General features: G+C 50.3%; 2 protein-coding genes across 2 annotated transcripts in view; both read right to left on the bottom strand.

Moving 5' to 3' along the window:
• Positions 1-245: 245 nt before the first annotated feature.
• On the bottom strand, positions 246-12,537 carry ENDOV (endonuclease V). The gene is made up of 10 exons (XM_026036907.1): positions 12,489-12,537; positions 11,142-11,313; positions 9,865-9,999; positions 9,381-9,420; positions 8,928-9,040; positions 8,750-8,818; positions 7,971-8,099; positions 2,030-2,106; positions 1,187-1,280; positions 246-727 (listed from the first exon to the last, which is right to left on the bottom strand). The coding sequence occupies exons 1-9, from the start codon at positions 12,533-12,535 to the stop codon at positions 1,250-1,252; spliced, it is 813 nt and encodes a 270-aa protein (XP_025892692.1). The 5' UTR covers positions 12,536-12,537; the 3' UTR covers positions 246-727; positions 1,187-1,249.
• Positions 12,538-12,902: 365 nt separating this feature from the next.
• The window catches only part of RNF213 (ring finger protein 213), a 44,420-nt gene continuing 37,594 nt past the window's right edge, over positions 12,903-19,728 (bottom strand). Inside the window, exons 53-65 of the mRNA XM_026036848.1 lie at positions 19,089-19,248; positions 18,460-18,640; positions 18,130-18,224; positions 17,308-17,559; positions 16,844-16,976; positions 16,083-16,166; positions 15,577-15,757; positions 15,280-15,481; positions 15,042-15,119; positions 14,531-14,728; positions 13,929-14,018; positions 13,655-13,833; positions 12,903-13,088 (exon numbers count right to left, since the gene is read on the bottom strand). Coding sequence (XP_025892633.1) covers positions 12,935-13,088; positions 13,655-13,833; positions 13,929-14,018; positions 14,531-14,728; positions 15,042-15,119; positions 15,280-15,481; positions 15,577-15,757; positions 16,083-16,166; positions 16,844-16,976; positions 17,308-17,559; positions 18,130-18,224; positions 18,460-18,640; positions 19,089-19,248 — 1,987 coding nt within the window. The 3' untranslated portion in view covers positions 12,903-12,934. The remainder of the gene's footprint in view (positions 13,089-13,654; positions 13,834-13,928; positions 14,019-14,530; positions 14,729-15,041; positions 15,120-15,279; positions 15,482-15,576; positions 15,758-16,082; positions 16,167-16,843; positions 16,977-17,307; positions 17,560-18,129; positions 18,225-18,459; positions 18,641-19,088; positions 19,249-19,728) is intronic.

Genomic DNA, 19,728 nt, shown 5'->3' with positions numbered 1-19,728 from the left:
CCTGGCAGCATTTAAAACAGACCACAGGAGCACTGAGCCTGAACACCCTTCTGCAATCACCAAGGAAATATCCTTTTTCCTTTTCAGAGAGAAAAAAAGACTAGACTAAAAGGACTAAACTAGACTAGCTGTATTGATTCAGGGATAGAAACTGTTTGTTCTGTGCTCTGCTGCTAATGCAAAGGTTTGCAGTCTCCTTAACCAAAGGATGTTGATCCAAACAAGCTAGTCCCAGAGAGCATCGCTGCTGACCTGACACCAGCGCTCACAGCCTGCTCAAACTGCAAAACATGAGGCCGGGCTCCGTCTGCCTCGGCTGCTTGTGTAGGAGGGAGGCGCTCCCTCCCCACCCGCCTGGAAGGGAAACGTTCCCTTCTCCAACATGTTCTGTTCTTGACGGAGGGCTGATCCGCATCGCAGCCCCTCTGGCTCAGCCACGGTGGAAAGGGTCACGATAACAGCACGGCAAGCAGGTCTCTGCCCTCGCACACGATTCGTGCAGCAGCAGCAGCAATGCAGAGCTCCCCCGAGAGCACCCTGTGCCCAGCACACGACCTAGGTGCAGCCACAGAGGTCTGGTAGCTGCTGGGGGCACGAAGGCAGGCTGGAGCCACAGGCACCCACTAGAGAGAAGGCTTCTCAGGTGCTGGGCCCAGGCATCCGGACGTCTTCCAAAATCCGCAGCAGACTGTTGGCTCCATCCCTCCCTCGTGAATCACACGCCCACCTGAAACACAGAGTCCTCTGCCCGTCTGTCGGAACCAGCCGGAGCTCCGTGCCGGGCTTCTGTTCCCCGGGGATGTGCAAAGCGAGCGCAGGAGCACAGGCTGAAGTGCCTGCGTGCAAGAAGTTCCAGCAGAGACAAGGGGGAGGTCTCTGTGTCACAGAGGGTGGGAGCCAAATGTTCCTAAGTATGTTAAGGGCCCCAGTCTCTTGCAAATCACCTCCTGCAATTGCCCAAACACCTCAGTAAGCTGTAGTATATTTACAAATTTACAAGACATGCTTTTACAGTGCTTGTTTAAAAATCAGCTATACAAATATGCTCTAGGCACTAGCCTTGGACAGAGGTTGCTTGCCTGCCCACCAGAGCCCCGCACGGGGGCTGGCATTGTCCCGACGCAGCCCTGCTCTGCTCAGCAGCAGCCTTCCCAAGCCCAGTATTTGGCTGTTGTGCTCTAGGGACCTGCAGTCTCGGTGCAGGAGAGGATCCAGTTACAGGAGACCCGCAGTTTGTTCTGGCATCAGATTAGTGATCAGGCTCAGGCTCATTTTTTTGTCTAGGAATAAGAACAAGGACAGATGACAGACTTAAAAAAAAGCAGAAGCCAAAAAGACCAAATAACTGTCACCCAGGGAACAAGGGGCGAGGACATGTAGGTCTTGGGAAATACAATTCGAAACGGTTGTTTTTGGTCCAGCACGACTCTCGGAGCTGACTGGGCTTTGAGTCTTGACACAGGCTTGTCCACGAGCAACTCTTTAGGCAGATGTATTTGGTATCTGCCCAACATGGACTCTTTGTGGGTCTGGCAGAACCCACCAACAAACTAGCATGAACTATGTGGGGAAGGGAGCGTGGCCCTGACACGCAAGTCCTGCATGGCCGTGTACGTGTGGTGCACTTAGCCGGCCTAAGAGAGCAGCCACTGTCCTACGTTATGTAAGAGTGAGGTGGTTTGACCCTCTCCTTGTTTTCTGTGGACAGAAGACAGCTCCTTGCAGGATATTTCTGCTCACCCTTATGTCACACCTGTGGGCGGCAGCGCTTTGCTGATCACAGGGACCGGACACAGGCCAAATCCCTGGTGACCTTCCCCAGGCGAGGCCACGGCTCTCTTTGGGAGAAACGTGTGAAGCAGCATGGCTGCAATCACCAGAAACCACCCTTTAGGGAGGCAGCATGTGCCCTGGTGTCACTTGAGCTCACCTTGTTACCCTGGCCGTCCCTTTAATGCCATTACTAGAGATCATTACATGAGCAGATCCTCTGTGGACAGGCAATTGCTTGGGCTGCCCACACACCTACCTCTTTCGCACAGAAGGTCTGACCTCTGGTGATGAGCACAGCTGCTTCCGAATATACTCCCTCGATCTAATATCAGCCTGGAATTAAGGAGGAAAATGGATGATAAGGGACTCGTGAGCCTCCTTGGGGTCCCCTTAGTTATCTTGGTAAGCCCCCTGCCCTTCACGTGGGCACATCACAAAGAGCCCTAGGACAACCAGGCTCTGCAAAGAGATACCCGTGTTTCTTTCTAGTTTTGTCTCTGTGTCCCACTGCCAGCTGATTAGGAGACTACGGACTTAAAATGAGGGAATAGAGGGTCCTGGATTAAGCAGTCTCCATGAGGTACAGTTCATTTCAGAAGCAGCAATGATGTTCCCCGAATCCTGGCTGTCTGCCCCTTCCCGTTTCACAGGAACAAGGAGGTGACGCGGAGCACAGAGGAGACAAGTGGCAGGGCCCGTGCGTGCCAAGCGTCGCTGCAGCCTCGCTCAGCCCCGGCTTCCTCGAGCGCTGCAGGAGGAACAGCCAGACTAGGAAGCAGATTTGGCTTATTCAACAAATCCTTGCAGCAGCTCAGATGAGCATGGCCAGGCTTCTCCAAAGGTCCCTACAAGACCTAAAGGATGAAATAACACAGACTTCCAGCACACACTGCAATAAGGTGAGTCCTTGTGCAGCAAACACTGATCCAGCTGGAATCCTTGCCAGGCCGACAACTGCAACAGCCTCTCTTACCTTGCACCAACATGGATGGTTCCCAAGATGACCTCCAAATGGTTCAGGGATATGACATGCAAGGATTTGCAGGGGCTAAAAGCTAGAGGAGGAGGATGGTGGCAAAGCAAGAATGACTGAGGCGTTGGGCTGCTTTGCCATTGCACTTTGCTTCTCAGAGGACCCCTTTCAACCCCATTTCATGAACCCTGGCAGTAAAATCATGCTGGAGAAGAGCTGGAAACCTTAAGAAAGGTCTAGTGCCTCCTTCTTTTGAACTCAGATGACTTTTGCCACCTGCAGGCACCCCCATGTACAAGCTGGGAAAGCGGAATGAGCAGCCAGGCTCCCCCACGGGCCCTTGGCAGCAAGAGCTCAGGACCCGGAGTCCTCACCCACTGACTCATGAGTAACAACAGAGATGGAACAGACTCATTAGACCTTGAGGACAGGAGGGAAGTTCTCCTTGTTCAGAGAGGAAATGCCCTCCAAAATCCGGCCTCCCACTGAACCAAGAGGAAGACAGACAGACCCCTCCTCAAAAGGTGGGGAAATACTGGAGCGTTTTAGTGACTCACCCCAGGGCTGCAGAACCGTAGCTTTTGCTGTCTCCAGACCCTGCACTGGAGCCTTCTCCTTCCCTGCCATCCCCAGGGGAAGGGCTCACATGCGAGTCGGTCAGTCTGCTAACAGTCTATCTGCTGCTGGGAGCTGCTCCAAGGGGGCAGAGCTCATTGCACAGACACTGCACCTTGGTGTCCCAGCTGCCCCGCCACAGCAGTCAGCCACTGCCACCCGTAAATGCTGGTCTAGTTCTGGCCAAGAGGGTCGGCACCTTGACAGTACTTGAGCAAGCTTCACACAGATGGACTCCATCAACAACATGCCTCCAAACTGGAAAGAAATGCGGCGTCTTCCTGAAAATGTGCTACCAGGGCTCACCGATGCCAGAAGTGATTCTGCTTTAGAGACACCGGTGCAGGCTGCAGCCTCCATGCTCAGAGCACCTGAGATTACCCAGGTTTGTTGATGTTCCCCAACAAGCTTTGGCAGGGGATGCCCAGCTGAGAAACAAGGATCTCGCTTCACTGAACCCTGGACATTTGGAGGGGCAACAAGGCTATGGAAAAGACTGCAAAGAGCTTGGGGAGGGGGAGATGCAGCAAATAGGATAGTTCTCGAGATGACAGGAGAGAGAGAGAAGCTGGTACTGCCCATTCTTGGATCCATCCCTGTACCCATCCGTCTACTTCTTCTGTTCCAGCAGCTGCATGATGCAGCAACAGATGGAGAAGCAAAGCACTAGTCTGCTGCATATCCTCTCCCCTAGGCAAGAGCTTGGCTCATCCTGCCTATGTGCCTTACAGGCTGGCTGTGTGATGGTAATTATGCAGCCAAAGCAGGTAAAAACATCCAATAAAAGCAAACAAGGCACAAGCACATCCCTGGCAGCACTTGCAAAGACGAATGAGAGACATACCTTTCACACTGCCCTACGCACGAGTACAAGAGCAAGGCTGCCAGGCAGGACAACAGAAGCATGTTTACATGCCAGGCCACCTCACTGCTATGGCCCTTGGGCTTTGCTTTCCTGGGGGATCCCTGCTAGGGACAGAAACCAGAAAGATTAAGGCTGAGATTTGACCATACCCATGGCACACTGTCCTCCGGCTTCAAGTTGAGCTCAAATCCACCGCTAGACTTCAAACCCCTCCTCATGCAAATGTCCAGTTCTTCCCTTCCAATTCCCTCCTGTTCCATGAGTCCTCCTGACGCAGGGCAGGCAAAGATGGAATTACTCTGCTATTCCTAACACTACAGGAATTGCTACCCCACCAAAAGCTCTGGCAGGGCCTTACGTGCAGAAATAGGTCTTAATTGCCCCAAGCAGCCCCACCTGGGGCCTCCCCCCACACCCTCTTCCCGTGGGCTCATGCTCCAGCAACACAGAAGAGCGTGTGGGCTAGCAAAACACCAACAGAAATTCCCAGAATATGAAAAGCGTTGCTGGATATTGTTGTTCCCCAGAGCACTTCTGGTCAGCTTTCCAGGGCTGTATCACATTAGCCTCTGACTCGGGGATGCTTTCACAAACACACAGATCCTGCTCTCTAGGCAAACTTCCAGCACTGGCAGTTCTCTACATTGGCCCAAGGGTTTTCTGTGCCAGAAATTTCCTTTCTCAAAAACACTGCTGCAGGGTCACATTTCAGAAAAGCTGCTGTGTCCCACCTCAAAGATAACACTATCTGTCTCCCCTTAAAACGCAGTTTGTGACCTTTCCATCTGGAAAAGCTTCACAGCATAGGATGAGCATGTTAGTAAGGCAGGTTAATAGATCCCTGGTGCCTGTCCTTGAAGCCTTCGCCACTCTCACGGTTATTCTGCTTTGAGGAGGCTCTCCCCTACCTCAACAAGCTCCCCGGCATCTTTTCCCATCCCTGTGAGCTCCCAGCCAGGCTTCTCAGGTGGAAGCTCTGCCTCTCGCTGCTGGAAATGCAGCTCTATAACTGCTTAACAATTCTGCAAGCTAGAGAATGAAAAATACTTACATAAGGAATGGTTTGTTTGGGAGATTTTTTTTTTTTCACCTTCTCTCTATAATTGGACAGTTTCATAACTGACAAATAACTTTAATCACTCTTCAGGATAAAAGGTTATGTGATGTATTTTATAAAAAGGGAAAGAAGTTGTTCAATAAGGTCCCTACTGGGAGACCAAGGGAGCAAGAGTCAGATTTATGGACCAGTTTTCTAGTGAAGAAAAATCCCAGTCCGAGTTCTGCTGGTAACATAAGCTAATGCTTGATTAGGTGGCAAGTTACTGGCTCACTCCTAACACAGAGTTGAGAGACAGCTTAACCCAGCGTATTAACCAAGAGGCTAATCAATAAGATGGATAACTGTCCTGTAATAATCCTCACAGATTGCTTCTATTTTCAGAGGGGACTAGTGCTGGCATTAGGGCCTAGAATTGTTGCTTTGCCTGTTTTATGGGGGAGCACTGGTCATCCCCGAGTACCCAGCAAGCTTGCAGTAGCGGGGGCTGTGTCTCAAAGCCTTAAGAGTTTCAGGGCATCAGTGACCGGTTCCCTGCTGGCAGCACGAGCTATTTACACTCAGCCTAGAGGCGATGGCTTTTTTTCCAGTTCTCAGTGGCTGTTTAATACTTTGTGTAAAGTGACCCGTGGACATTCACTGTTCTGAGCAGGCCAACGTCTGCCCTCCTTGGTGGGCGAGAGCGGCACCACACTGGCCAGCAGCAGCATCCTGAGCCAGCAGGAAGGAGCTGGGCCCGCTGCCAGCTGCAGCTAAAAGGCTCATCAAGTGAGCAGGAGCCTGGTGTGCGGCCAGCCAGGAAGCTGAACCAGCAGAAGGAGAAGAATCGGTCCCGGAGCAACCCTTGTCAGCTGCAGAGTGATAAGAGCTCCTGCTACTCATGCTGTACATGGGGAGCTCTGGCTCTGAGCAGCGTTAGAGCATGGGCAAATAGCAGAGACGGGGTCTGACTTCTGCCAAAAGTGGGCGAGGGCAGCTGCTCTCGGGAGGACTTGGGTCTGTTCCAGGGCTGCTGGGTTTAGTGTTTTGCTTATGACTCTGGGATGACAGCTCTCGCCTACCTCAATCCCTCTGTAGTTCTAAAAGACCAAAGCTCTGCAGAGGATCCTCAAAGTCTGGCAAACTGCCCAAGTGAGAAGACCACCCCTCTGCAAGCAAAATAAGTGAAAATGAGTACAAAGCACTAATCATAGTTATTACACAGAGGAAGCCTGATGGGGAGAAGCCTGTTCCGAACTGGCAGGAGTCCCTACATATTAATAGACTTTTTTTTCCAATTAGGTGAATCTATCCTATGAAAGCATTTTAAGTATCCTAATCCTATGCCATTCCTCTAAACACACTTTTTAACACACATTAAACACACTCTTTTCTGGATCTCAAATCTCTCTGTAAGGAAACTGGTCACAATCTATTCCATCACATCAAATAGAGATTTTAGTTAGAGGATTGGAAGAACCTCAGACCACTGATGACTGATGTTGTGAGCTGGAAATAAAATGCACATAACGGAAAGCTGCAACACACCTATTTGTTCCCTAAAAGAATGCTTTTCCCCTCTCCCCTGAACATGCCATACTGCAGAGCTAGCTTCGAGCTCTGCTGAGGCATCTGTCCCTTGCTGCAAGAGATTACATAAGAAGATCTATCAGCTTGCTCAACTCTGGCAGTAGTGGTTTATGAGATCAGAAAATGTACTTTCTCATACGGGCGCTCCAAGGACTGCTTTCCCCTAAGATGTTAGATTTTTGTCTGTTTTATAACTATAAACTCAATACTACAGAACAGTCGAGGTTGGAAGGGACCTCTAGAGATCATCTAGCCCGACAATATTCTGCTTCCAAAAGACACTGCAGTACCAGAGTGAAGTTCCTGTTGGTGGAAACTGCGTAACAGCCCTCAGCAGGATCCTCTCGGCACTGCTGCGAGGAGCTGAAGAGCAAAGGTGCCCGACACCTGAGCAGCACCGAGCGGCCGTGCCGCGATCTCCGTGTTCCAGGGCAGTGCTACACACGGGCACATCTGAACAGGCCCTCGTCTGGGCACGCAGTGGGTCAGGCCCGACTCCCTGCTAACGGCAAGGTGACCCTGAGAGAAGTGAAGCCAGGCGAGAAGTCCTGGAGGTTTCAGACTCTCCAGATCCTTTTCCCAAGCCCTGCTGTGATTTAATTAGTCTGAAGCAGAGCCCTGGTGGCAGTTGCGGCTCGGTGAATGCAGTTCAGTGCTGTCACCTACCGGCTGCCTGTCGCCCCGAGCCTGCAGCTCCTTGCGGAGTGCAGCAGCAGAGAAAAGCCCAGAGGAGCAGCACTGCAGTCTGTGCTCGCCTCTCAGTGCCCAGGAAAGCTGCATTTCCAGCTCCTCTCTATTATAAACAACAGCATAACAGAAGCTGCCTGCAGAGAGGAAGCAGGGAATCGGGCAGGCTGAGTCTGCAGAGGGCTGTGTGTGCTGCTGGGCACTGCGTCACCAGGAGGGCCAGCTTGAGCTTCATCACGTAAATAACCACACGCCAGGCTGCAGAGAACAGACCAGGAAGCCGGATGGCTACGGTTGCAGAAGAAGGGCCAGCTGAGGCCCTGACACATTATCACAGAATTGAAATTCTCCACTGTCCTGCCCCCTCCTATTTGCCTGATTCCCTGTTTCAGGCCTATATATCCCTTCCTCAGTTCTCCCAGCCTTTGTACCTGTCGGATGGGCTCCGGGATCCGGTACCTGCAGCAGGACTTGACCAGACTCACTGCTGTCTCCAGGCACACCCTATGGCCCACAGAGACATAAAGGGGCTTAGAGCTGCTGTTGCAGCTACGCAGGACCTGTGCATTCACAAACCAGAAAGACCATACTTAAGGGGCTTACTTTGAACAAAGTGACAGACAAATTATAAGCCAGACAACCTGTTTTCAGAAAGAGTCTGCATCTGGCATATCCTAGCTTTCTTGATCCTCTGCTTCCCATTGTCTCCTCACAGGGACTGTCTGCCCTTTTAGATCCCTGTGACCCTTCCCCAAATGCTTCACACTGCCCTGGGAAGTTGTGTGCAGATTTGGTAATGCAGACGGTGCTGAAATGTCACCAGGGAAGGACATTTCCTAGATCTGCTCACTTCTTGTGCATCACTGTTCTGAGACATATGCTCCCATTTGGCATCTTGGGAAATTGCTACAGAAGTGGCACCTTTCCTTGGCAGGGGTTCATGAACAGGGATGCTGGGGCACAGCATCTCACATGCCATAGCCACGGACACCTGAATTGCCACCCCTTTTTAAGGATTTCCAAGAATGCCTGAGCTGACACGGTGAGAAAAAAAAAAACAGTGTCATGCGTAGCTGTTCAGATCTCACTTCTCTGAACTGGTATCACTGAGACAGTCCCACGACACAGACAGGATTTTTCAAGTGCTTCCAGTTACATGGAGCTGGAAGACTCATTGAAGGCCAACTGGACAGGAATGGTCCCAGCTTACCATGCCCAGGACGTTCCCTGAAGTGCCAGTCAGCGGGAATGTATCTCCTTCCATCTGCAGGGAACGAATCTAGAGCATAAAAGCACAGAAGGTTAGCTGGTTAGAAAATACTTTCATGCACCTGTCCCAGTTCTCTTTGGATATTAAAGAGTGGAAAGAATTCTCCACCTGGCCTAACCTGCTCTCTGTGCAGCTCATCCCTGGCCAAGCCGTCCACTTGCAGGAGGTTCTTGGCCACTCCAATGCATGGTAGATCCGTCAGGACCCCCAGGTGACAGGCCACACCAAATCCTGCCAACACGGAGACACAATAGCAGCATTTTCATGTTCCTCTGAAAACTCTTTAACAACAATGCCAGGCCATACGAGTCAGAAAGCTTTCTTGGACAGAAAAATTGTCATCTTTGAGGAATCAAGAATCAGAAAGAGAACCTCACAAGCTCCTCTGAGGCAAAAGCAACCTTAGATTATTAACCCATCAATTCCAAGCTTCATTCCTCCAACCCTTATCTTTGGAACTTACTAAGAAGCCCTCTCATGTGATGCAAAACACCCAAGAACAGGAATCTCAAGTGACAGCATGGGGTTGCACAAGAGCAGGGCGAAGCCCTGCAGTCTGACAAAGTCCTACCTCTGTGATGGAGCAGGCCATTCCCATCTACAAGCAGCACCTTGAAAGGCAAAAAAAAACAAACAAAAAAACATGTTATGCAGTGCTGGGGGACACTCTGAAGAGCAGACAGTGGCCCCTATGGTGACCCGTGGCCCTGTGAGAGGAGACCCTTGTTCCAATCCTTTGGATTTCTCTGTATAAAAGTCTCCTTCCATGTGCAACTTAAACAACCTGTGCCCCAGCAGTAGGAGCTCTTAGCAAATGGCAGCTCCTGTCTTTGGGGTTCTGTGCAGAATGGGACTTCCATGGCCAAGGGCTGCTTGGCTGGGCCTGGCCCAGCACTCCTAGTCCCTAAAGATGCAGTGACTAGATGCTTCAGTACAATTTGGACACCGAGTCTCCTGTCCTGCCAGTGGAGAGCGGCTGGATGGCGCAGCCTCAGGAGCGGGAGGGCTCCAAACCTTCACATCACCTCTGCCTGGCACACAGAAACACGTCACACCTGTGGTGTGAGCCCGGGATCCTTCTGCTGCAGTCTCTGAATTGCTTCCACCAGGAAAGGGACCTCTCGGAAGGCCAGGAATCCTGCTATGTATGGGGCTGTCACAGCAACCATCTGGCAATCCTCGTAGAGCACCTAGGAGCACAACACAGAGAAAATCACCTCCAGCACTTACCCAGTTCTTAACCGCAATGCTCTCCTCTGTATTTATGTCCGTCGTGCTCTCTGCCACAGCACTTTACTGCTTTCGTCTCTCTCCCACAGAGCTAATGCCAGCGGGCTGAGTCTGTCTGTCTCCGAGGTACAGAGGGGGTGAATACTGGGCTGCTGACAGACAAGGGCTGCTGAGTCCTGCCGTGCCCCACTTGGGAGCAAAGTCCTTCACGAAAGTCAAGGCAGCTCTTGGAAGACACTGCGGGGGACCTCAACGTCCATACAGCCAGCGGATTATCAAAGTACATCTACCTCTTTGTAGGGACAGGCAAGAGGATCCTAAAAGAAAGCCCGAGAATCAGGATATTGGCCAAATAGTGTCCCTGTAGGACAAATCAAGAACTGGCACAGGATCTGAAAGTCAGTTCTTAAAAAATTCCAGCAGTTGATCGAACTGTTTCTCTGTTTGTGACAAGTTTTATAGATAAAGACAGTTCTTATATCAGCTTGAAAACTGGAATTAAAGTGGAAAAGGGACCAAGTACCTTTATTATTTTAAGTTAAATGACTGTGGGATATGGGATTTGTGGTAGATCTGAAAACGTCTAAGTTACATCTTGCGTTGTTAGTGGATTACCAGGATTAAATCTCACAAACAGGACATCAGCTACCAGAATTGCTACAAATGCTGGTAAGGTATGTGCTAACAGTGATCCTTTGTGCCTCTGGTAATGATTTTGCCTGATATTGATCATTTTCAGTATCTGTCTGCTCATCAGAATATCTCCTTACTGCATTTTCCAATCAACTCCCACTGACTTTAACGCACACTAAAGCTACCCTTTGATACCTCGCAACCTCCCCGCAATTCCTAACGGCCTCCTGTGACTAGCAGCAGTTTGCATCACATATTTCCAAACCCACGTCTAGAAACCTACTCTTGTTCTTTATATTCTAACAAATACACATTTTCTCTGCAGAATGTAGGGTTGAAAGTTTTGTTGAAGGCACAGGTGACAGTTCATTTATGACACAGAGGAAAGCAGGCGACAGCCTCCGAGCGAGGCGTCCCTAAAAAGCCCCCGCGAGGCTACGGCGCGAAAGCGCCCGCTTGGCACCGTCACCTGCAGCTGCGGGTAGCTGAGCACCACGAGGGAAGCGCAGGCGCCGCTCTCGTCCCCTTTGACGTAGGATAAGTCCAGGCCTCCGACCCTGTGCAGCCCAGCAAAGCCCGGCTCCTTCTGCCACTGCTCCGTATCCTGGGCGATCACAGCGGCCTTGAGCCGGGCCTGCTCCCTGGGGAGGACATGCGGTTGGGTGAGAGGCGGCTCCCGCATCCCTGCGGGCCCTGGGCAGCGCGGCCAGGTCGGGTCCTGCTGTCCCCGACACGGCCCGCGGGTCCCTGATGTCCCCACGGGACCCAGCCCCTCTGCCCGGGTGTCCCCGTGAGTCGCAGGGACCCTCGTCCGTCTCCTGTGGGAAGGGCGGATGCGGCTGCCCAGGCGGGTGAAGAGCAGCCAGGACCGGGACCCAGCACCCACCCGGGTGCCAGAACCGGGAGGGATGCAGATCCGCCAGGAGTAGCCAGGGAGAGGGAGCCGCCGGCTGCGGTACCAGACAGGGAGAGGGATCCGCTAGGATCAGGATGGGAGAGGGATCTGCTGGTACCAGCACCAGCGAGGGAGGAGGACTTGCCAGCAGCAGGACTAGGGAGGGGAGAGATCCACCAGTACCGGTACTGGGCAGGAAGAGGGATCCGCTGGTACCAGGGACATGGAAAAGGAGTCAACAGTACTGAGGAAGGAGAGGAATCCACCGGTCCCGGTACCAAACTGGGAGAGGGATCTGCTGGTCCTGGTACCGGACAGGGAAAGGGATCCACCAGTCCCAGTCAGGGAGAGGGATTCACCGGTCCCAGTACCAGACAGGGGAGAGGGAGTTGCCACTGCTGGTACCGGGCAAGGAGAGGGATCCACTGGTCCCAGTATCAGACAAGCTGCCACTGGTCCCGGTACCAGACAAGTAGAGGGAGTCGCTGGTGCCAGTACCAGACAGGGAAACAGATCCACCGGTCCCAGTACAAGACAGGGAGATGGAGTTGCCACTGCTGGTACCAAACAAGGAGAGGGATCCCACTGGTCCCAGTATCAGACAAGCAGCCACTGGTCCCGGTACCAGACAAGTAGAGGGAGTCGTCAGTCCCAGTACCAGACAGGGAGAGGGAGTCACTGGTCCCGGTACCAGACAGGCAAAGGGATCCACTGGTCCCGGTACCAGAGAGCGAGTTGCCAGTGCCGGTACCAGACAGGGAAAAGGATCCACCGGTCCCGGTACCAGCCAGGGACCTGCCGCTGCCGGAACCACACAGGGATCGCCACCGGGCCGCACTAGGCCCGAACCCGTCGCTTCAGAACCACAACCCGACGCCTTCCCGCCTCCTCCGGGCCGCGCATGCGCCCGGCCGCCATTACCGAGCCCAGAGGCGCAGGGGCGCTCCCGCCGGCGGCGCCTCCGACATCGCGGCGCGACGGAAGTCGTCAGAAACGGCAACGGCGGGAACGGGGGCGGGGAGGGGAGGGGGGGGCGGAACGGGCCGGATCGGCCCGGTCCGCGCCCCCCCCCCCCCCCCCCCCCCCCCCCCCCCCCCCCCCCGCCCCCGTTCCCGCCGCTCCCCCCGCCCCCGTTCCCGTTCCGTCCCGTTTTAACCCCCCCCCCCCACACACACACACACATAAAACGGAGTGAGAAACATCGGGAGCAACACTTTTTTTTTTTTTTATTGAGATGCTGCGGGCGGCCGGCCGCGCCGCTAAGGCAGGAGAGGCAAGAGTGCAAAAACGGCCAGAAACGGGGAGTTTGGGGGGAAAAAATATAAAAGAACAAAAAAAAAAAAAGTATGTTTTCAGCACCAGTCGTTTTAGGCTTCCCGGTGCTCGCGGCGGAAGAGAGCGGCCGCGGTCCAGGTGGCCACGGCGTGGGAGAGGAGGATTTCCTGCGGGAACGCGTCCTCCAGGTCCGGTGCCAGCTGCGACTCCTTGAGCTCCAGGAGGGGCAGCAGCGATTCCTTCAAGCTGGGAAAGAAAGGGCAAAAGTCGCCTTAAAAGGTTGTATGCAGCAAAACTGCCGTGCCCCCCTCTTACACGCTGGAAATGCAGCAACCTGTTAATATATATTAACACTTTTATGATAAGTGGTGCTTACATTATGTGCTGCTTATGTGCAGAGCACCTTAATCGAGACCGTAGGGAGGTTGAAGAACACAGGATTAATGCAATTGGGGCTAGCCTGTGTATAGACAGCTGAGTGTGCACTCAGTTGAGTGAACACTCAGCTGAGTGACCACACACACGCTTGCATTCATCTTCATCACTCAAAACTTACAAGTCCTGATGCATTCCAGCACCATTGCCAAAATAGTTCGTATAACATAAAGGAGTCATCATCTATGCTAGAAACTAACAGTGCTGCTTAGAACTAGGGGCAGATTCTTAATATTGATTAATATTAATATCCCATCTAGGAGGGCAGCCATTTGCCAAAGGAACCGTTTCCTTTGCCTGCGTTTCCAAAGAGGCAGAGAAGCTGAGCCTAGGAGCTAATAATGACTATTAGAGTTTGCACTGCACAAGTCTATTACCTCCACACAGGTCTGAAGTCATCTACAGTTTGGACATGCCTCAGCTTCAGGATAATCATTTCATGGAGCTCCTGCAGGAAGGTTTCCAGCCTCGAGTGGACAAGGAAGACGTTTAGCTGCTTGGCAAGCTCTGGGCTAAGCTCATCTTTGTAGGCTGGATTGATGTCTTCAAAAGGATCCTAAAGATAAGGCGAGGAAAAATGCATCCTGTAAGCGGCTTCATTTAGCAAAGAGGAAAGGCCCAAATGGACCCTGAGGTTAACTGTGTTCTTACTCTTTTGAGGCGCAGCAGCTGCTCCGACTTGCGGGTAGAGAGCAGTTGCCATAAGGCTATGCTGTGCTTTAGGTGGCATCTCCTGAGGGTCTGAAAGATACATGAATGAAAACTGGATGGGAGAGTTGTATTTAGGAACCTCTCCTTTCCTACCACTGTGCCCATGCAGGTCCCAACTGCAGCAGGGGATAAGACAGGGAGAAAGCTGACTCAATAGTGGAACTTCCTCCTCCTTGAGTCTTCTGCTCAGTTTCAGCATGACACCCAGTTATGCTGTCACCCCTGGGACAGAGCCCTCGCTGTGGTGGAGGAGGGGGAGGATCTGCACACGAGAGCTCAATCTGAGCATCCTGCACTTGACCTTTCTGCAGGAATTCGCTAGAACCTGCTAAGCACCCTGAGCTATATGGTGTTCCCATCTTGCAAGTGCTTGTTGCAGTGAAAGTGAAAATTGTTTTCTTCTCTCTTGTAAAATACAGTGGGGAGGGAACACACACTTTTTAAAGCTGAACTTTTACTGAGCTTGGAGATTAGGCTGGCTTTTGTATAAACCAGTGTAGATTTTATCCCATAAGAATAAAAGCTTTGCTTTCTGGACTCACCTGCAGCACCTGAGGATTTGTCTGATCATCCATCTGCAGAACTTCTGTTATGTAGTCAGTCAGAAGCATTTCAGGGTTCCCCCCAGCCATGGCAAGAAATCCCAGTGTAATTTCAATGATAGACAGAGCATCACAGACATCACTATAGGAGAGCAGTTCTCCACTGATTGTGTTTATCACAGAACTGGGAAGAGAACTCTGAAAAACAAGAGGTCAAAACAGTTACAGGTATTACCTTACATCCATTCCTTCTTGCCACTCAAGCTGCTGAAGCCCTCAAAGCAGGCAGAGCCTCAAGTCCAGGAAGCCATAAAGGCTTAACCCTCTCCCCTCTGCTTTACAAATCCCGACTGAGGAAAGAGGCCAGTCTGCACATTTTTGAGGCATGCAGAAAGACTGGCAGAAGAGCCTTTATTGCAGATGAGCTAGCCAAGAGCCACAAGACAACCTCGACACTCAGAGATGCCAAGGATCACTTGCTTGTCCTGTTTCTTCCTTTGCATAAACCCACCTGATCCAACTTATTCTTGACATCATCAAACAGCTGTTCGTAATTCCGATCATATCTGTAAACAAGGGTGGGTATTCCCTGTCAGGAGAGAGGAATCTGGGATGAAATCCACAGCTTTTAGTGTTGCTAACATTGCTAAGCCTGCTACAGCACTGGCGTGGCTGCAGCAGACAATGCAGGGCTCCAGTGCAAGCCAAGAAGCTGACTGCAGAAAACGCAGCTAGCTGCACTGTCCTACCGTGAGGGTGATGAATGGCTTCCCCTGCAGGAACTTGCTGACGATTTGCTGCTGGATCCTTCCCAGATCAAAGTCCTGCAGTGTCTCCCCTCCCTTCTCCATGCTGTACTGGCAGTTGGACAAGATGAGAGGAATGAGGTCCCGCTCCACCTCATAACTGATCAAGTGCATGTCAGCCACCTCTGAGGGACTGATGAAGTACCTACAGACGAGGGGAAAAGCCCTCCTTTTAGAGGCAGGAACCTTTATGAAGCAGGTAGTACCACAGAACAACGCCTAGCTGGCATAGCAACACACCTACTGTCTTCCTTGATGTATTTGTTTACCGAGTAGATAAAGTCATTGTGCAGGCTAATGAGGTAACTGGCTAAGGCCGTGGAGCAGAGGCCCAGTCCCTGTCGACGTGGCAGAAGCACCTCCAGCTTGCTATCCAGGGTCAGGTCAGCATCACAGTAGCCTTTAGGAAGCTTAATCTCCCCTGAAAATAAGAAGCAGAGAAGCCCTTGAGGGGCAGAGTCTCCTAACCTAAAACAGATCAACTGAGCACAGCTCTTTCTATCACGTAAGTGCTAAAAGAAAAAGCTTCAGAGGGAAAGCTACAAGAGGGAAACAAATTGTTCCATTTCCACCTAGACCTGCTTAACCTTTTTAAGGAGGTCTAAAAATGTCAATTTTGCTGCTACATCCCAGCGTCGCTGATGGGAAGGGCCTGGATTGTGAAGGGTAACAGGGGACTCCTGTCCTGGCAGCAGCGACAGCCTCTCGTCCCCACTCTCAAACAGGGCTGGAAAGGAGGGTCTCACCGTTGGTATCCAGCGACCTCCTCAACTTGTTCCAGACAGACAGAAACACATTTGTTCTCCTCTGCCAAAGGTCCCTCATCACATCTGGGGAAGATCAAAAACAGGAATCCTTAAAACACCTTTTATCAGCAACACAAACTCTACTGCACGGGAGGATTTTTAAAAGCACACTGAATTCTAACCAACTGCTCAGACAAATCAAAAGCATCTAAAATGTACACTGAACAGTTTCCTAATATTACCAAGTTGAATAATTTGCTCTGTTGGTTTCTATCCTTCCATTTTCATCCACCACTGGCCCAGGTTACAAGGCTAGATGTATTTTTGGTTTGAACCTTTAAGCACTATTCCTTAACGATTGAAGGAGATACCACAAAATATCAGTTTGCTCATGAATGTAGGGGATAAACACCTATCACACCTACTAAGCAGGCACTAATCTAGGGTATAACTTAGAAACCTACATGTCTTCTGTTTCTACCTACCTCTGCACACAGCCTGCACCCCTTGTGAACATCCTTCCATTGCCAACATCCTCCTAAAAATCAGTTGGTGACTTTTTCAAGCAGGAGACTGGAGTTTGGATCTCCAGTTCATTTGGAGTAGTTAAAGTAAAGAAGTTAAAAGCAAAATATGAGGGCTTAAGCTTGAAAGTTTAAGAGAAGCTTTCCCTTTTGCTTCGAACTATCCGAGCTATCCAGGAAATCTCTCTGAAGCACTTCCCTGTTTCACTAATTAGGCTTTTGGCAAAGTTGTCTCACCGGAGCAGGGTTCGTTGAGGAAGTCTTGGATCGTGCACTGCTTGGCAAGGGTGGTGTTCTGAAATCGTCTCACCAAGTCCCTCTGAAGAGCCAGAATCTCTGGTAGAAATTTCACCAGCCTCAGTTCCGTTTCCTAGAAGGGGAAAAGGGATCTAAGAATGAGACTGTCCTTGGAAAAACCACATTGCCTACTTGAGTTCTTTTTTTCTCCTAATAAATCATTAAAAACTGTCTTACACGTGCACCTCTCTCAAGATTACAGAAAATATCAGAAAAAGGCACTATATTATCAAAGATTTCTCAAGTTTGACCGCCTTTCTCCCCAGCCTTGCCAGCATCATGGCTCTGCTTTAGCCCAGTGTAGCCAGTTACTGACTCTCTTCAAGTTCTTGCTGGATGGGATACAGGGCCACTGGGCAAATACCCTCATGGTGAAGGTCTTCAGGCCTCTGTCTCACACTCACCTTCTGCAGGAACTTGCACAAGAGGGGCACAGCGTCCTTGGCACTCTTTTGCTGGACTACATGGCCCAGGTTCTCCACCGAAATCCTCTTTCGGCAGCTCCACATCTTGGAGTGGTGTATGTGACTCTGCTTTGGCAGTTTGGACAGGAAGGTGCTAGGGTCACCATATACTATTTTCACTATTGGATTGGAAGAAATTCTCTCATCCTCTTGAATTTGTTTATTTAGCTCCAGAAGCTTTTTATCTAAATCCTGAATTAATTAAAAAAAAAAGTGAAATCAAAACAGAATTAGTAGCATCCCACAATGTTGAACCTCCACTGAAGTCTACTTCCCTGGCAGCTCAGTGACCAATTAACACACAAATACACCAAAGCAGAAGATGAATTCCAGGCAGCGTTTGTAAAACACATACTGTAAGACACCTTTTTAATCCCATAAACTTATTCTTTGGGCAAAAATGGGCCCACTGACGCATTTAAACACATAAAACGAACAGTTTTAGCTGGGCTATGATACTTCTGCCTTCCTATGCAAGTCCATTAGAGCATAATCTAAGTATTTGATCCTTATTGTCAAAGGTTGAATAAGGTTGACCGAGTAGTTGATAGAATAAATTATGGCCCTCTCTACAGCTTCCACATTGGTTATCTTTCACATGGAAGTGACTAGCTGAGAGTAAGTGAAAGTTAACCTGCAAACCTGTCATATATGGACAGAGCTTAGGAATAGTGGTGTGCACGGGTATTAGAGCAAGTCCGATCTGAAGATAGATGGTCTTTGAATAGCCTGAATTTTAAGATTTTTATACATATTTCTCACCTTCAATTCAGGAAGAATAACTGTTTTTACAATAATTTCTTCCCATTTGTTCCTCCTCTGTTTGGTGGAAAGCACAGCATCAAATTGAACTGGCCCTGCAACAAGAGAATTTATGAAGTGTTATGTTTGTAATACTTCAGTTGAAAGAAAATTCAAGTTCTCTAAGCTTTGAAGCATAATATTCTTGCAAGTCTAATGAGCCAATAACAAGTTCAGAGGTATTAAGAGGCCAAGTTTTTCAGTCTATTTGGAGAGTGAATAACATTTGCTTCTTGGGTGATGTGTCTTAAATGCTCTCATAGTTTGTAGATGGTTGGCATTTTTCCTTACACTGGTTTTGGTGCTGATGGGGATCTTTGAGGAGGCTGTCCAGCAGAAGATGAAGGATGTTGACAGTCTCATCCACACTCTTCCCCAGAACTTTTGTCAGCTGTGCCAAGTCCTCCTGAATATGCTGCTGCAGGAAGCTTACCGGGTTCTGCACTGGGGGCTTGATCATCTCCTCCAATGACTTCAAGAACAAAAGGCAAAAGTGAGCGTAGCCAGGAATGTCCAGTCCTAGCCAAACGCATGCAGAGCTGCACTCCCTCGCGAGGGATTCTCAGCTCTATACTACCAGATTCCTAGTACTTGAACTGTAGGAACATATAAAAAGGCAGGAATGTTGGCAGTGAAGCACCAGTCTCTATCATTGGAAGAAAAGCAGTGCTGCTCCAGCAGCTCCCACCTCCACTCTACAATGGTAAAATGGCCAAGGAAATTCCTCATTAAAATGAAATTAGAGCACTGTTCAACCTCTTTCAGAGGGTATAAAGAAATCAAATCCCCCCTAGGCAGGACAGAAAGTGATTTTTGAAATCATTGCCCTAGTCATTAAACCACAGGACCCCAAAGAACCTCCACCATTCAGAGGGGCTCTGCTTTTCACGTGGCCACTCACAACAAGTGTTGGGCGATACCTGAGGCTCTTCTGTGGCTCCCAGCAGCATTGCCAGATGTGTGAGCAAGCGTACAAGAAGGAAGACTACGGGGGACATGGCCCGATCAGACACTCCCATGGTTCTTCTGCGTTGTACATCTCCAAGGACGTGGCCAGCCTGAGTTCTGTCCTCATTACTCCTGTTGTAAGAAAAAAGAAGTCACCATGTACCTTAACAGAAGATACCCAAGAAGTCTTTGATACCCAATAAAATCTTTTGTTCCATAAGTTTTCTGAATGCTACAAAAGACACCGATAAAAAGTGCTATACTGGAAAATGGCTGCCTGTTTTGTACATAAATAAGACAATTCCCTTATTTTTGCTGGCTGATTGCTTTCCTCGGACATGTCTTCCCTATACATTTTCCTTCCTCACAGATATGAAAGAGGCAGTGTCCTGCCCTGAAGGACAAGATCAGTCGTCTCCACGCAGGAGGGATAAGAAGCTACCGCTGTTAGAATCAGTAATGCTGGTGCTTTTGCACACGGAGTGGAGGTGCTAATCTGGGGAATTGAGGAAGGGAGACAAGTCACTGGAGCTTTGGTAGAAGCTCTTCAGTCACACTAGTAGTCCAAGAAAATGCAGCCTATTAGTCTGTGTCAGCACAGAGCCGCACCAT

The sequence above is a fragment of the Nothoprocta perdicaria genome, unplaced genomic scaffold (assembly GCF_003342845.1).
Source record: "Nothoprocta perdicaria isolate Ctin4 unplaced genomic scaffold, notPer1 scaffold_187, whole genome shotgun sequence".
In the NCBI taxonomy this organism is placed as follows: domain Eukaryota; kingdom Metazoa; phylum Chordata; class Aves; order Tinamiformes; family Tinamidae; genus Nothoprocta; species Nothoprocta perdicaria.
This window is presented reverse-complemented; position numbering and strand designations above follow the sequence as displayed.

What these genes read in the sequence shown, in the direction of transcription:
- ENDOV (XM_026036907.1), bottom strand. Translation starts at nt 12,535, where the DNA reads ATGTCGGAGGCGCCGCCGGCGGGAGCGCCCCTGCGCCTCTGGGCTCG. An exon ending in TGGCCTGCTCCATCACAGAG is followed by an intron (nt 9,041 to 9,380) that starts GTAGGACTTTGT and finishes CCGTGTTGGCAG; the next exon opens with GATTTGGTGTGGCCTGTCAC. An exon ending in AGACCTTCTGTGCGAAAGAG is followed by an intron (nt 1,281 to 2,029) that starts GTAGGTGTGTGG and finishes TCTTATTCCTAG; the next exon opens with ACAAAAAAATGAGCCTGAGC.